Here is a 16,808-nt window from a genome sequence, read left to right on the forward strand (position 1 = left end):
TAACGATTTATAATAGTTTTTAGATCGTTATTGTGCGGGGTTACACTTTGATATTAAATTAAGTCGATTTGACCATGCCGTGTTTAGCAAAGAAAATTCTTAGATAGAAACAACCATAACACATAGTTATACACATAGTCAATCATAATTTTTTTATTAATTAAAAAATAAAATTTTCTCTCTTCTTCATATTACAATTACCCCATCATTTCAATTAAAACAAATTAAATTTTAAATAAATTTAAAATTTTCTGAATATTGAATGTTTCTAAAAAATATAGATTTATACGTGCTTCCATGCAATATTTCTCCTTAACTAATGTTATTATGGGTTTACAACATGATGGGTTTACAACATGACTTTATATTAATTTATTATTTGATTCAAAACCCATAAGGTATTAAGCCTGATCATAATGCTAGTATTCTATAACATGAACAAGGGGTCTATATATCTCGACCCAATACAACTCGGTCACCATCAACAACCTTGATGAACCTCAATCGTACCGTTCATCGAGATTCATGAGGAGTAGAATTTTATGAAAGCATAAACATAGATCAATCATATGAATATTTTTTTTTGGAATGATGCCTTGTAGGAAAGAACAAAATCAACGTGATCATCTCACATCTCGTAACTAAATGTAGAGACCTTGATTAACAAGATGCAAATGAAGAGATTGAATTAGACGACGATGTCAATTAGAGTAATATAATAGAAGTATAATATCGTAAATTTGACTTCTAAATTTTTAGTATAAAATTATATTAGAGGGGATAATGCAATATCCGATGATCCTTCTTCTTTAATTTATTATGGTGTTAGTGTAGCGATGAAATTTTTAAGATTAAATTATTGATTAATTAACTCACAAAGCAAAAGTTATTACCGCGTTTTTATTGTTTCTAAAGAAAAAGGGAAAAAGTACGAAACTCGAAGAAGTTTTAAATCAAAACTAATAAAAAAGATAGGGGTACAAAGGTTGGTTATGCTAAAGGAATGTATTAGCACCTTAAACATCAATAGTACTCCATGAGAACCTCTTTGAAAATGTGCTTTTTGGTTTGTAAATGGATATTATTTGCAAAAAATTGGAGAGATAGGAAAATAAATATTTTTTATGATTTTTGTGTTTGCCAAGACCTTTTGAAGTTTTATGTCTACGTACCAACAAAGTGCAATGGAGGATCAAAACCTCGTAGTTCGTGGTAAAAATAACATTTTATTTTGATTCATTTTTAAGGGAAAACCATTTTGTCATTTTAAGGAAAATACTCAACTAGTCACCCACAAGTATGAGATATTTGCACCATCATGAGAAATGCTCCAATTTGGATAAAGATCAACAAGTATGCCACTAACTCTCGCAATGGAAAAGAATTATCATCAATACTATGTGGATAGGAGAATTATATCTCAACTATTGAAATGACCCATGTCTAAGCTTTGCGAAAAGTTTTTAAAAGAAAAAGTGCACAAAGGACACAAAAATGATTTAAATAAGTTAGACATTTTTTATTCTTTTGAAATTGGTCGGAGTATGCTTAAGATGGATTAACATTTATTTAAAAAAAGGTTATAAAAACCACTTGACAAAAGTCAAGGTTTATTGAGAAATTGGTTCAAGTTAGAAAACAAGAAGGTTTTGAAAAAGAGAGAAAATTTTGAAAATTAAAGAAAGGGAGGAGAAGAAGAGACCATCCTAGAGCATAAAGTAAAAGTTATGGAGGAGAGATCTAACCAAAAGATAGCAAGCTTTATGACGCAAGTCAAGCGAAAATTTCCTCCTTTGGATTAAGCATCAAACAAGCCAAATAAACAAATAATAATCCATGCATCAGATGAAACCGGAATGACTAAATCAAGTCTTTAGAGGAAGTCCCCAAGTCAAAGATATCAGATGAATTCCAAGGTCTCAAATCCCAAGTCTCAGAGCAAAGGTCTAGATCGTAATTCTAAGTCCATAACTCCACAATATTATTAGACTAGATACACCTAGATCATATTTCTTAAAAGAAAGGACCAAACTAAAAATAACCCACTACGCCAAATAAGGGAAAAGAGGGCGCTTATTTTGGCCTATAACAGCGCTTTTAAGCGCCCTCTAAAGTGGCGCTGGCATAGGTAAAGACAGCGCTTTGTTTTCTTGGAGAAAGCGCTGTCTAAAGTGGCCACATTATAGTGCGCTTTCAAGCGCCCTCTGGAGTGGTCCATAAAGGGACACCTTAGAGGGCGCTTTCTGGAAAAAGCGCCCTCTAAAGTTGTCAATGTAAAGTGTTTAGAGGGCGCTTTCAGGAAAAAGCGCCCTCTAAAGTTGCACTACGCCAAATAAGGGAAAAGAGGGCGCTTATTTTGGCCTATAATAGCGCTTTTAAGCGCCCTCTAAAGTGGCGCTGGCATAGGTAAAGACAGCGCTTTGTTTTCCTGGAGAAAACGCTGTCTAAAGTGGCCCTTTAAGGGCCACATTATAGTGCGCTTTCAGAAAAAAACGCCCTCTGGAGTGGTCCATAAAGGGACACCTTAGAGGGCGTTTTCTGGAAAAAGCGCCCTCTAAAGTTGTCAATGTAAAGTGTTTAGAGGGCGCTTTCTGGAAAAAGCGCCCTCTAAAGTTGTCAATGTAAAGTGTTTAGAGGGCGCTTTCTGGACAAAGCGCCCTCTAAAGTTGTCAATGTAAAATGTTTAGAGGGCGCTTCCTACAGAAAGCGCCCTCTAAAGTGTTGGTTATTTTAAAAAAAATTGTTTGAAAAACAGTGGATATTTAATTGGTAACCTGTTCGCATGCTGCAAAAGTGTAAAATTCATATTGATTTCATCCTTTAATCCAATGTTATACACCATTAATCCATTGATATATACAACATGAATCCATTTATATACAACATTAATCCTCCATATATACAACATTAATATATGATTCTTTGATCAACAATATACAACAACATATTCATGATTTAGTAAAAGTACAACAACAATATACAACATATATACAACAACAGCATACAACAACAACATTTCATACATATATGTACAATAATATACAACCTAGCTATATGATTCTTTGATCAACAATGAATTGACACAATTCATCCTTCATTTCATCCAAATGAGCTCTTGAGTAAGATTTGTATTCCTCAAAGTACTACAATTAAGAGAATAAAACATATTCATGATTTAGTAACAAATTAGATGAAATATCCGATAATATTAAAATAAACCCTAAGTTATTATTCCATACCATTTTTGGGATGTCTATACGATTCAACGCAATGATATCTCTCATAAATCTCAATACAAAAAATCCGCAATCGACCGAATTATTTTGCTGAGGACACTACACAGAAAAACAAACAATATATATATAGTTAATTTCTTACAAACACTATTATAAGCAAAAAAACAAACACTATTATAAGCAAAAATAAGATACTTAATATATACCTGAACTCTGATCCAGGTAATGTCCTTCCTATTGCGATAATTCTTTTTCGATCTAAATTTTATTATTGCCCTAACAAAATAAAAACGTATATTGAGATCAATCTGACAGACATAATTAAATATACAAATACACACGAATATTTAGGGGAATTTCACTTACGCGTCAACCGTCTTCTTCATACTCGGATATTTACTCCAATCACCCGATAACGAATCGAGATAATACACTATTAGTCTCGAAAGATCCATAGCAACCAACACCCAGTGACCACTGTAAAATAAAACAAAATTTTAGATGAATGAAAATTTTCTACGTAAAAGATATACATATATTAGAATGAAATTATTAGAAAGAAAATCTAACCCGTTGCCAGAATTAAACGGTAAAAAATACAAACTGGGTGTAGTATTATCGCCGGCCGCCATGAATCTATCGACTAGATCATTCTTTACGGATGTTGGATTTTTCGTTATTAACGTTGCGTTGATACGGGAAGCAGCAATAAAATTGAAACGGTTACACAATTCAGTTCCCCGCAGCAATATTACATACATATACCTTAAATAGAAACATAATAAACATTAGACTACTCATTGAAATGTGTAAATAAATTGTTCAACTAAGTAAATTATAGATTGATCGGAGTACCATATGTATGTATGAATGACAGCGATGCCCAATTCGTCGTGTTCAAAAAGTTGTTGCATGTCCTCCTTTGCAATTATTTCGAAATGAGCAGCTCCGAAAACACCTTCATCAAAATCTATACTACGAATGGCCCCGTGCATAATATCGGACTCATTCACCATTTTCTCAAGACGCATCATAATTTGAGATTTTGTCCCGGACGTCGTTGGAGGAATATCGTTACCAGCTTTTTTCAACTTTCGACCGGGAACCTAAAAATTCATATAAATTAAATCATGACTTTTTGTGATGCAACAGAATCGTTGCGTATATAATTCAATAGGTATATATATTTGTACCTCTTTTAGAGATGCAACCGACTCGATGCGTCTTGAAATCCCTTTACCAGCTTTATGCGTGGGTCTTGTAGGAGTCTAACATTACCATGTAATAAGGATTGATTAAATATCATAATTGTAGCTGAATTGAAATGTGAATACTAAAGATTCATAATCATTTAGAACATATATACCTCGGCATCTGGGAAAATTAGATCTGACGGCCATCCAACAAAGGATCCGACTGCTTCTCGCATCAACGTTGTCTCTGAAACAACGTCAGGTAATGGTAGAAGCGCGTCGGTATCTAATACAAGGTCAACCGAAACTTTCATATATCCCACCGGGAGGGGATTATGGTGAAGTAATTCACCCGAAGTGTTGTGCACTTTTCCCTTGCCAACCATGCGATAAGTTGGTGACGATAGATACAGTTGACAAGGTGAAATGCCCTAAACCAATAATAAATGTTATTGTTAACGTGTATATGTGTCAAGTAAAAAAGTGCTATTTTAATTTCATAATAACATATATAATTACCTCGGGAAATTTCGGTTGACAATTGATACTAGCTCGGTCACTAGTATCTTTTGCCTCGGAGGCGCACCTTTCCTCTCTATACCTTGCATTCTCGTTTTGCAGTTGGAGTACTTGTGCCCTTAACTCCGCCAAGGTCTCCATCACCTCTTTGTTGGTAGGATTTTTTGTTTTTGGTTTTTTATAAAATGACGACGGAGTCACACCAAAACCCTTACCCCTCACACGACCGGAATACTCAGGAACATTTAGTACTCGACTAAGTACGCTCCTGCAATCCTGGACCTCGGTTGAAGGTAAGGTTTGGGATAAAGTCTCCTGAAATATTATCAGAGGAGATTAAAAATGAATTATATGTCTAACAAAATTTTCGATATAATTAAAGAAATAATGTTACATATACTTACACATTCGTCATAAACAGTTTGGACCGCTTCAACGACATCCCCATCCTTCCCAACCCGAGCAGCCTTCCATAATACGTGCTCCGGAAGAGATGTTGTGTCACTTTTCTCCTCGGCTAGCTACACATTGAATTAGATTATAAGATCATCAATTATAACATATTGTGACAATGTATAAGCTCATAGCATTTGAATATACTCACAATTCTTTGTTGTAACCGTGCATATCCCGTACGCCCTTTTTTGTACGGATACGCGGGTTTTGATGCCCTTTTCCGATTTTTGTCGCTTACTTCCTGGATAAAAAAGTTTAAGGCATATTAGAACCAAGTAACTTAACAATTGTATAATACCATAATTAATAGACATTACATGGAATTTTTCGTTTCTTCGTTTGGCGACAAAGTTATCCCATTCATCGGCTGAAATAATCTCGGCATACTTCATTGGCCGTTCTGCTTCAACAAATTTTCCTTCCTCATCCTTGAGAAATTTGTTGGACAAAAAGGATCGAAATCCTCGGAGTCTTTTTCCGGCCAATTGAATACAATATTTTTGCCGGCTTTCATCGATGTGAAAGGATCTCTAAAAAACATACACATGGAGTGTGTTACTATAAAGTAATATTATAACAATATATGGTCAACAAATAGTCAACAAAAAAAACATATAACAATATATGGTAAGTACCTGTATCTCCGACCATATTTTTTATTTGCCAACCTTCAAGTCCGGACTTCTCCAATTATCACATGTAATCGGAATATGTTGTCGAACAAGGAAACCAATGTAACTTGCCAACATTGAACCGTTAGGCTCAATTAGTTGGTCTTCAACACTCCAATGTACTTCAAATTTTACACCCTTGTCTCTTGCACGAATGATTGACTTCATAACAGTCAATCCTCGTTTGATTTCTTTTTCAACATTGTTACGTGATCCATTCGCGTCATGGGTATCGTCTTGGTTAGCCATTTTATCTGTAATATAGAAATGATTCAATAAGACCCAAGTAAGACAATGATTCAATACGTGAACACATTCATATACCTTCCATTTCTCTCATGTTACAACAATCTAAACTCTTTTTTTTTATCATTATTGAATACAAACTCACACACACCTACTGCATGCAAAAGACCAATGCAAACTTATGGTGTTTGGAACATGAACAAACTTGCATCCATAATCATCAAACTTCCAAGCACAAGCTCAAACACACTTCAAATGATATCAGTTTTCAATCAGAAATAAAAAACTCAGTTTGCCCTAAACAACATTAATCAACATAATGCACAAAATGTAAAACTAAGTTTAGAAAATGCCCTAATCAAACACATGAAGAAAGTGAACGGTAACGATGGAGAAGAGAAATACCTTCAAGGTGACGGTAACGATGGAGAAGAAAGTGAACAGTGACGGTGGACGTGAACGTGAACGCAGCAGCAGAAAAAGGCGACGGCGACGATGACGGTGAGGGAGGGAGAACGAACGGAGGACGAGAGTAATCGCAGTAGAGAGTAATCGCAGTAGAGAAAAACCCAGTTACTTAAACGAAATAGCTTATAGAGAGGGAAAATAAAGAGACATGCAGTATATGTTATAATTTTAATGTTTACTAAAGGGGACCTTAGAGGGCGCTTTTGTAAAAAAAGCGCCCTCTAAAGGGAGCCTAAGAGGGCGCTTCTGAAAGCGCTCTCTAAGACTTTCCAAAAGCGCCTTCTAAACTGGAAATGTACATGGACTTAGAGAGCGCTTTTTTAAAAGCGCCCTCTAAGGGTAACCTTAGAGGACGCTTTCACTAAAGCGCCCTCTATTGTTGTCCCTCCATTTCCTCATTATTTTTTTTTGGCTTCACTTTAGAGGGCGCTTTGTTACAAAAGCGCCCTCTAAAGGGGGCCTAAGAGGGCGCTTCTAAAAGCGCTCTCTAAGGCTTTCCAAAAGCACCTTATAAACTGGAAATGTACATGGACATAGAGAGCGCTTTTTTAAAAGCGCCCTCTAAGGTTACCCTTAGAGGGCGCTTTCAATAAAGCATCCTCTATTGGTGTCCCTCCATTTCCTCATTATTTTTTCGCTTCACTTTAGAGTGCGCTTTGTTACAAAAGCGCCCTCTAAAGTGCGATGTCTATTCCAATAGTATGCTCCTTATTTTTTCTCTTCACTTTAGAGTGCGCTTTTGTAATAAAGCGCCCTCTAAGGGGCGCTGTCTATTCCAGTTTTTGGCGTAGTGTTGTCAATGTAAAGTGTTTAGAGGGCGCTTTCAGGAAAAAGCGCCCTCTAAAGTTGTCAATGTAAAGTGTTTAGAGGGCGCTTTCTGGACAAAGCGCCCTCTAAAGTGTTAGTTATTTTAAAAAAATTTGTTTGAAAAACAGTGGATATTTAATTGGTAACCTGTTCGCATGCTGCAAAAGTGTAAAATTCATATTGATTTCATCCTTTAATCGAATGTTATACACCATTAATCCATTGATATATACAACATGAATCCATTTATATACAACATTAATCCTCCATATATACAACATTAATATATGATTCTTTGATCAACAATATACAACAACATATTCATGATTTAGTAAAAGTACAACAACAATATACAACATATATACAACAACAGCATACAACAACAACATTTCATACATATATGTACAACAATATACAACCTAGCTATATGATTCTTTGATCAACAATGAATTGACACAATTCATCCTTCATTTCATCCAAATGAGCTCTTGAGTGAGATTTGTATTCCTCAAAGTACTACAATTAACAGAATAAAACATATTCATGATTTAGTAACAAATTAGATGAAATATCCGATAATATTAAAATAAACCCTAAGTTATTATTCCATACCATTTTTGGGATGTCTATACGATTCAACGCAATGATATCTCTCATAAATCTCAATACAAAAAATCCGCAATCGACCGAATTATTTTGCTGAGGACACTACACAGAAAAACAAACAATATATATAGTTAATTTCTTACAAACACTATTATAAGCAAAAAAACAAACACTATTATAAGCAAAAATAAGATACTTAATATATACCTGAACTCTGATCCAGGTAATGTCCTTCCTATTACGATAATTCTTTTTCGATCTAAATTTTATTATTGCCCTAACAAAATAAAAACGTATATTGAGATCAATCTGACAGACATAATTAAATATACAAATACACACGAATATTTAGGGGAATTTCACTTACGCGTCAACCGTCTTCTTCATACTCGGATATTTACTCCAATCACCCGATAACGAATCGAGATAATACACTATTAGTCTCGAAAGATCCATAGCAACCAACACCCAGTGACCACTGTATCCAAAAGCTGTCTAGTAGTTCTAACCAATACTAAACAAAATAACGCCCATCCACCCATGGTGGCAAACATGTTATGTATATCCAAAAGTTGTCTAGTAGTTCTATCGCACATCCATACAAAATAAGGCTCAACCAAAAAAACAGATGGCAGCATAAGTAGTATATCCAAAAAAGGCATGGTGAATATCCTAACTCCCAAATCTATCCTCGAAACTTGTACGACAAATCAAGATCAACAGTAAAACATTACTTCTTTGACGTTTTCCAAGATAGATGGCAGAGTCGACACAAAGTTGGTGGCACTCCTATTTCCACTTGCAGAACCAGAATCAGAATTTTCAACTTCACTTATGTAGTATCTAGCGCGGAAAGCTAGCAAGTGTGCATAATAGGCAGGAGGAACTGCATAGAAGATAACATTTTTGTTAAACTAAAGTTTTGTATAGCCTAAAACAAAAACAAGCAAAGGGAATCAAGTAACAAACCTATTGAGACAGATCGAGTACACCTCGCATAACTGAATGGAAAAAAATAGTATCAGAAGGCTTCTAAAATTAAATGAAAACAGTACAAGTTTAGAAAACATTAATTAAGATTAAAAAAGAAAATCATATCATTACGTGTAGCACAAGTTATTGGTCAAACTCTGTAGCTGGTCTGCAGTGAATTTATTTTCATCATACAGCACATGATAATGCGTTGGTCGACTAGTCCCCTGCAAAAAGAACACGTCCAAATGCAAATAACACAGAACTGTCAAAAGGCGATTGAGCAACAAATAGTAAACAATGGCATAAAGTTAAATGACATAGCTAATATTACCTGAATTCCTGCATGGTTGTTAAGGTAAAAATCAAATTCCCTAGGGTGACAAATGCTGGTGTCTACCACGGTTCCTTTGACAATTTAGAACAACAAAATCAGCAAAAAGTGATAAATTCAAATGATAATATATACCAGCTGCGTTGAGAAATATATTGAAAAAATCTGGCATAATATTTCCACTTCTATCGGTCTCTTTGGGGTTGACAGGAAAGAGACGGGTGTGATGTCTCTTTTGGACCACTACAAAAGTAACTTTAGGTAGATACCCATCCTCTATTGAGACACAAGCCTGATGAAAAAAAATTAAAAATTAAACGCAGAGAATTTAGTGGTGTATTTTATGAACGACAAAGCAACAAGAAATCAACTTTGAGAAGTCCTAAATTCTGCCTACAATACAGGGTTGCAAAGTTGATGCAACAAAAAACAGAGTGTTTCTGTGTTCACCGTGTACAGCAGCAGTGGTCTTTTTCCGGCCAATTGAATACAATATTTTTGCCGGCTTTCATCGATGTGAAAGGATCTCTAAAAAACATACACATGGAGTGTGTTATTATAAAGTAATATTATAACAATATATGGTCAACAAATAGTCAACAAAAAAAACATATAACAATATATGATAAGTACCTGTATCTCCGACCATATTTTTTCTTTGCCAACCTTCAAGTCCGGACTTCTCCAATTATCACATGTAATCGGAATATGTTGTCGAACAAGGAAACCAATGTAACTTGCCAACATTGAACCGTTAGGCTCAATTAGTTGGTCTTCAGCACTCCAATGTACTTCAAATTTTACACCCTTGTCTCTTGCACGAATGATTGACTTCATAACAGTCAATCCTCGTTTGATTTCTTTTTCAACATTGTTACGTGATCCATTCGCGTCATGGGTATCGTCTTGGTTAGCCATTTTATCTGTAATATAGAAATGATTCAATAAGACCCAAGTAAGACAATGATTCAATACGTGAACACATTCATATACCTTCCATTTCTCTCATGTTACAACAATCTAAACTCTTTTTTTTTTATCATTATTGAATACAAACTCACACACACCTACTGCATGCAAAAGACCAATGCAAACTTATGGTGTTTGGAACATGAACAAACTTGCATCCATAATCATCAAACTTCCAAGCACAAGCTCAAACACACTTCAAATGATATCAGTTTTCAATCAGAAATAAAAAACTCAGTTTGCCCTAAACAACATTAATCAACATAATGCACAAAATGTAAAACTAAGTTTAGAAAATGCCCTAATCAAACACATGAAGAAAGTGAACGGTAACGATGGAGAAGAGAAATACCTTCAAGGTGACGGTAACGATGGAGAAGAAAGTGAACAGTGACGGTGGACGTGAACGTGAACGCAGCAGCAGAAAAAGGCGACGGCGACGATGACGGTGAGGGAGGGAGAACGAACGGAGGACGAGAGTAATCGCAGTAGAGAGTAATCGCAGTAGAGAAAAACCCAGTTACTTAAACGAAATAGCTTATAGAGAGGGAAAATAAAGAGACATGCAGTATATGTTATAATTTTAATGTTTACTAAATGGGACCTTAGAGGGCGCTTCTGAAAGCGCTCTCTAAGGCTTTCCCAAAGCGCCTTCTAAACTGGAAATGTACATGGACTTAGAGAGCGCTTTTCTAAAAGCGCCCTCTAAGGGTAACCTTAGAGGGCGCTTTCACTAAAGCGCCCTCTATTGTTGTCCCTCCATTTCCTCATTATTTTTTTTTGGCTTCACTTTAGAGGGCGCTTTGTTACAAAAGCGCCCTCTAAAGGGGGCCTAAGAGGGCGCTTCTAAAAGCGCTCTCTAAGGCTTTCCAAAAGCGCCTTATAAACTGGAAATGTACATGGACATAGAGAGCGCTTTTTAAAAAGCGCCCTCTAAGGTTACCCTTAGAGGGCGCTTTCAATAAAGCGTCCTCTATTGGTGTCCCTCCATTTCCTCATTATTTTTTCGCTTCACTTTAGAGTGCGCTTTGTTACAAAAGCCCCCTCTAAAGTGCGCTGTCTATTCCAATAGTATGCTCCTTATTTTTTCTCTTCACTTTAGAGTGCGCTTTTGTAATAAAGCGCCCTCTAAGGGGCGCTGTCTATTCCAGTTTTTGGCGTAGTGACCTCATTCAATTTGTAGCCTACATTGAAAATAAGTTTCAAACATCCTTAAAATGCCTCGGGTCTAATAATGGCACAAAATTTATTTCCTTATCTGAACTTATTTTAGCAAAAGGTATCATCCATCAGAAATCTTGTGTAGAGACACCCCAACAAAATGGGGTGGTTGAAAGAAAACATCAACATATCCTTAATGTGGCTAGATCCTTGTTCTTTCACTCTAACATTACCTATGTAGAATTTATGTGTCCAACATGTCACACATCTCATCAATAGGTTGCCTACCTCTTTATTATAGTCCAAATGCCTTTATGAACTCTTGTTCAATGAATCTCTCTCTCTCTCTCTCTCTCTCTCTCTCTCTCTCACCCCTAAAAATGTTTGGTTACTTGCGTTTTGCATCCACACTTCAGGCACATAGGATAAAATTTGACTATAGAGCTAGGAAAACAATATTTCTTGGTTATCAAGAGAGGAACAAAGGGATATATTATGTATGACCTCCAAAACCACTTAGTTTTTGTTTCTAGAAATGTAATTTTCTATGAAACACAATTTCCCTTTAAATCTGGTCCCTTACATCACTCACCTCCTCAATCTCACCATGAGAAAAACTTGTTTGATGACCCACTCTCTTCTTAATTCCCCAACCAGCAGTCCAACACTGATTTGTCCTTATCCACTAGTCCTAGCTCCTCTCCTAGTTCTCCTTTTGAAAAATTTGACAGGAATGACCTGCATATCCCTCCTAGTCCTAACATACTACCCCTTGACTTTATTCTTGACAATGACCATTCACCTAGTGGCAGCTCTTTACACCGCAGTCATCAGTATCAATCAAGTAGACATGTCTCTCACTGTCCTAACCCTCTTCCCTCACCTAGCCATACATTTCCCAATGGTCTTAGCATTTCTTCTCCTGTACTTGATGCACCTATTGGTCATGTGCCTGTCTTACCTATTAGGCAATCCACGAGGGTCTCTCATCCTCCTAGTTATCTAGCAGACTACCATTGCTATTATATCTCTAACAATGCATATTCTTTGTCCCTTGAAAAACCTTACACTCTCTCTTTTGTCCTCTCTTACAATAAATGCTCTCCCACTATAAGCATTATTGTTGTTCTATCTCCTCCAATATTGAGCATAAGGGAATTACAAATAATTTATAATTCCCAAAGGGAATGACTGGTATTCTATTTCCCTTTGATCCCACAACCAAACTATCTGTCACAGATGGTGAACCTCTTAAGGACCCTTCCTCCTATCAAAGGATCACTAGCATACTAATTTACCTGAAAAATTCAAGGCCTGACATCTCATATGTTATGCAACATTTTAGTCAATATGTGTCTAAACCTCTCTTGCCCCATTATCAGGGTGCCACACAAATTCTCAGGTACCTCAAATCCTTCTCCCCTTGAGGCATTTTGTTCGCATCTTCTAGTTCTCTTTAAGATCTATGGTTTTGCTGACTATGATTGGGCAAGATGCCTTGACACCAGAAGTCCATTACTGGATATTGTGTTATTCTTGGCTCATCCCTCCTGTGTTGGAAGTCAAAGAAACAAAACATTGTTTCTGGGTTCTCCATCAAAAGCTGAGTGTATGGCCTTGGCTTCCTTGACTTATGAATTGCAATGATTGCAATATCTCTTCAATGATCTCATGATTGATTTTCCGCAACCTGCTTATGTCTACTGTGATAGTAATCAACTATCTATCTTACTCAAACTCCTACATTCCATGAAAGCAAACATATAGAGCCAGATTGTCATGTTATTCGAGTGAAGATGAATTCCAAACTCATTCACTTGCTTCATGTTTCTACCATTGCTCAGCTTGCAGACATATTCACTAAACTTTGCATTCTCAAATTTTATCTACCATTTTAGACAAGTTAAGACTTTATTCAATCCATAGTCCAACTTGAAGGGAAATATCAGCTTAGCTATTTGCATTATGGCCCTTATATATAGTTAGGCCCTCTTATTACTATGTGGTTAGCATCCCTTGTACATATATAGATAAGATAAGGGTAAAAGCTAAATAAGTTAGAGAAGTTTTGAGAGTTAATTACAAATTCTTCTCCTTTTATATATATATATATATATATATATATATATATATATATATATATATATATATATATATATATATATATATATATATATATATATCCAAATAACAAACTTTTCACTATTTTTCTTCTTTGTAGCTGAGATTCTCAATATTAACAACTATCCCAACCAGAAGAGACAAATAGCTCACTTTTCGTTAAAAAAACAATTATTCAAATAAATATTCCTACAAAGTAGTGCTTAGACCTATGTAACTCCGCAAAACAAATATTCAATTAAATAAATTCACCCTTAGAACAAAAACATAACAAATTATTTCTTAAGAATATCATACATTGATAAAATTTCTTTTCTAATCGAGACAATAATGTCCTTTCAAATAAATGGCTTGACCCTCTTTTGACATTTAAGAATCAAAACTTATTATTATGATCAATAATATAATAAGCTGTGTGCTAAAAAACTTACCCTAAGACAATTTCAAGAAAAACATGGGATATTTGGTGTGCATGAAGTGCACGACCCTTGTACATTATTGCATGTTGCAGATATTGTCTTTCCATCAAGACCAGTTATATTAATATTTTCTAGTATAATTTTGGTGCATCCAATATAGTCACAGTTCAACTCAATTGCTTTCTCATCGTTTGCAGTTCCTTCAATGTTTCGGAATGTAACATCACTCACTTTCACAGCTTTGCTTTTTCCTTGTAAAGCATCGTATTGTTGATCAATAATAATTGGGTTCTTCACACCAAAAAGTTTAATATCTTCGTAAGTGATCTTCCTCGCATACCCGGATCCACCCTATATAAAAAAGTACATACAAAAATTTGTTATTTTTATTGTGATTAAATCTATATATAATCAATTCTTACTTACCGTCCATGTCTTGATTCTAGCACCATTAGTCGTTTCTGTGAAAGTTACATTTCGTACATATACATCCTCTACGGTAGCATAACTCCCATCTTTTCCAAGGCTTCCAACACTATATATTCAACAACACATTCAAGAGTATTTATAGTTTAAATCATTGTCGATGAAATAATTGCATAATGTAGATCTTAAAACCATAAGATCATTTTAACAACTAACCTGATACCATGACCAGGTCCACAAAAAACATCAGTTATGTTTATGAATTGGGAACCAGAGTTAATAGCGATGCAATCGTCTCCTATAATAAATAGTAGTTAAGAAAGTTAATAAGATGTAAATAATTTATGAGAAACACATCTCATTAACAAAAGAGAATAATATAGGATTTAACCAGTTGAGATGACTAAATGTTGGATGTCTATCTGTGTCGATGATGAAATATCAATCCCATCAGTATTAGGACTATCTTCTGGAGCAGTCATATGAAGATTGGAGATTAATGCACCCGTGCATGAATTTATGCTCAAATGATTTTTTGGACTATTGACGTGTCTTAAGCCACTTAGTTGAAAATTTTCACATTTAAGAATTCGAAGAGCCTGCACATACATGTCATTTAAATTTGCCATTATATTATAAAAATCATTTAAATTTTTTTATGATAAACTATTGTTAACATGTAATTAACTTACTGTTGGTCTATGACCTTCGCCAACATCGTTCCACCAGGAACTACCTTGACCATCAATTATTCCTTCTCCACTAATAACAAGGCCATTCACATGACAGAATTCAATCCATGTTTCACTATCATTATTATCCCATTTCCAACTCTTCCTACTTTCTGGTGCAGTGATAGTTCCCATTATCTGTCAAATTAAATATTAGTAACATTATTTTTATCAAATTATATATATATTAAGTGAGACATATTTAACATAGAAAAGTGAGTTACAATTTCTTATGGACTCACACACAGGATACTAAATACATTAAAAAAATGTATAACCCACCTCAACATTAATTGTCTCAGATTTGCAAGGACCTTGAAACTTCATAGGTTGCAACATAAAAGTTTTTTTTTTAGGTATTATAAGTGTTGGTTTGCCTTCAGTGGTACCACACACATCATCCCATGCTTTTAGAAAAGCCTTTTATATAAAAGTTAAAATAATCATATAAGATTTGAAAGATTTTCTATCATAATAAATAATATATATGAAAAACATGCATGAAAAAAAAGAAATTATAAAAAAATATATACATTTGAATCGTCTGTATATCCATCACCCTTGGCACCATAACTAACAACATTAAAGGTTTGTTCAACTTGGTTATGATTTTCAAATGTAGAGCACATACGAAGTGAAGAAATACAAAACACTAGAAGAAGAGAAAAAATGCCTTTCATCTTTGAAATAAGAAGAAAAACTAATTTTATAAAAATACTAATAATATATTGTGTTAAGCTTGAATACTTTTTGAGAAAAATAAAAGAAATCACAGTTATTTATATATTGGAGGAGAGCAAATAGTAGAGGAAATCATACTTATTACCAATAATTGTAATGATTTCTATGTCTATAGGACTAACTACAAACAAACAAATCATTGTTGGGTCATAATGAATTTTTAAATTTTAGGATATAGTATTTGAATTGTCTTTATATCAAATATTTATTATGAGTAGTATTTTGTCGGACAGAAAAATCTAAAAATATACTACTAATCCTTTTTTTGGTTACATGAAAGAGAAAGAAGAAAATGCTACTAATTTCATTCACTAACTTATAGTTAAATAAATTTAATGTTAAATCGATTTTGAGAGATTACTAACCTTTAGTAAATGACATGCTTCGAATAAGATTATGTCTATCAGAAGGAATCTATATATTTTTTTTAAAAAGGTAATGTCAATGACAAACTAAGTATAACTACAAAAATAAGTATAAAACTAAGTTTAAGTATAATTGAGGATTTGAATCAGTGTCTTAGGAAATCTTTTCCCTAGCCTCTTAGGAAAATTAGAAAATAACAATTTTGTTCTGTGTTGGAAATCCGTGTGCCTTGGAAATGAAGCCATAGGAAATCTTTTCCCTAGCCTCTTGGCCTCTGCAGACTGTGTGGATGATAAGGTAGGTGCTATGAGATTCTGGCATGCAAATTCCTAGACATGGAACATTTGAGTTTTTGTTGATAGTTTA

At 34.6% G+C, this 16,808-nt stretch overlaps 1 protein-coding gene across 1 annotated transcript; it reads right to left on the bottom strand.

The window, feature by feature from the left end:
* Positions 1-14,202: 14,202 nt before the first annotated feature.
* LOC127094334 (probable polygalacturonase At3g15720) lies at positions 14,203-15,916 on the bottom strand. The gene is made up of 7 exons (XM_051033175.1): positions 15,869-15,916; positions 15,618-15,755; positions 15,297-15,473; positions 14,996-15,203; positions 14,821-14,902; positions 14,605-14,713; positions 14,203-14,529 (listed from the first exon to the last, which is right to left on the bottom strand). Exons 2-7 carry the CDS (start codon positions 15,672-15,674, stop codon positions 14,203-14,205), a joined length of 960 nt encoding a protein of 319 aa, XP_050889132.1. The 5' UTR covers positions 15,675-15,755; positions 15,869-15,916.
* Between the last annotated feature and the right edge of the window lie 892 nt (positions 15,917-16,808).

This window comes from Lathyrus oleraceus, chromosome 6 (assembly GCF_024323335.1).
Source record: "Lathyrus oleraceus cultivar Zhongwan6 chromosome 6, CAAS_Psat_ZW6_1.0, whole genome shotgun sequence".
Lineage (NCBI taxonomy): Eukaryota > Viridiplantae > Streptophyta > Magnoliopsida > Fabales > Fabaceae > Lathyrus > Lathyrus oleraceus.

Coding starts and splice junctions, on each gene's coding strand:
- LOC127094334 (XM_051033175.1), bottom strand. CDS start 15,674: ATGTTGCAACCTATGAAGTTTCAAGGTCCTTGCAAATCTGAGACAATT. Junction 15,204..15,296: donor GCGAAGGTCATAGACCAACA/GTAAGTTAATTA, acceptor ATGTATGTGCAG/GCTCTTCGAATTCTTAAATG. Junction 14,530..14,604: donor CTAGAATCAAGACATGGACG/GTAAGTAAGAAT, acceptor TTTTTTATATAG/GGTGGATCCGGGTATGCGAG.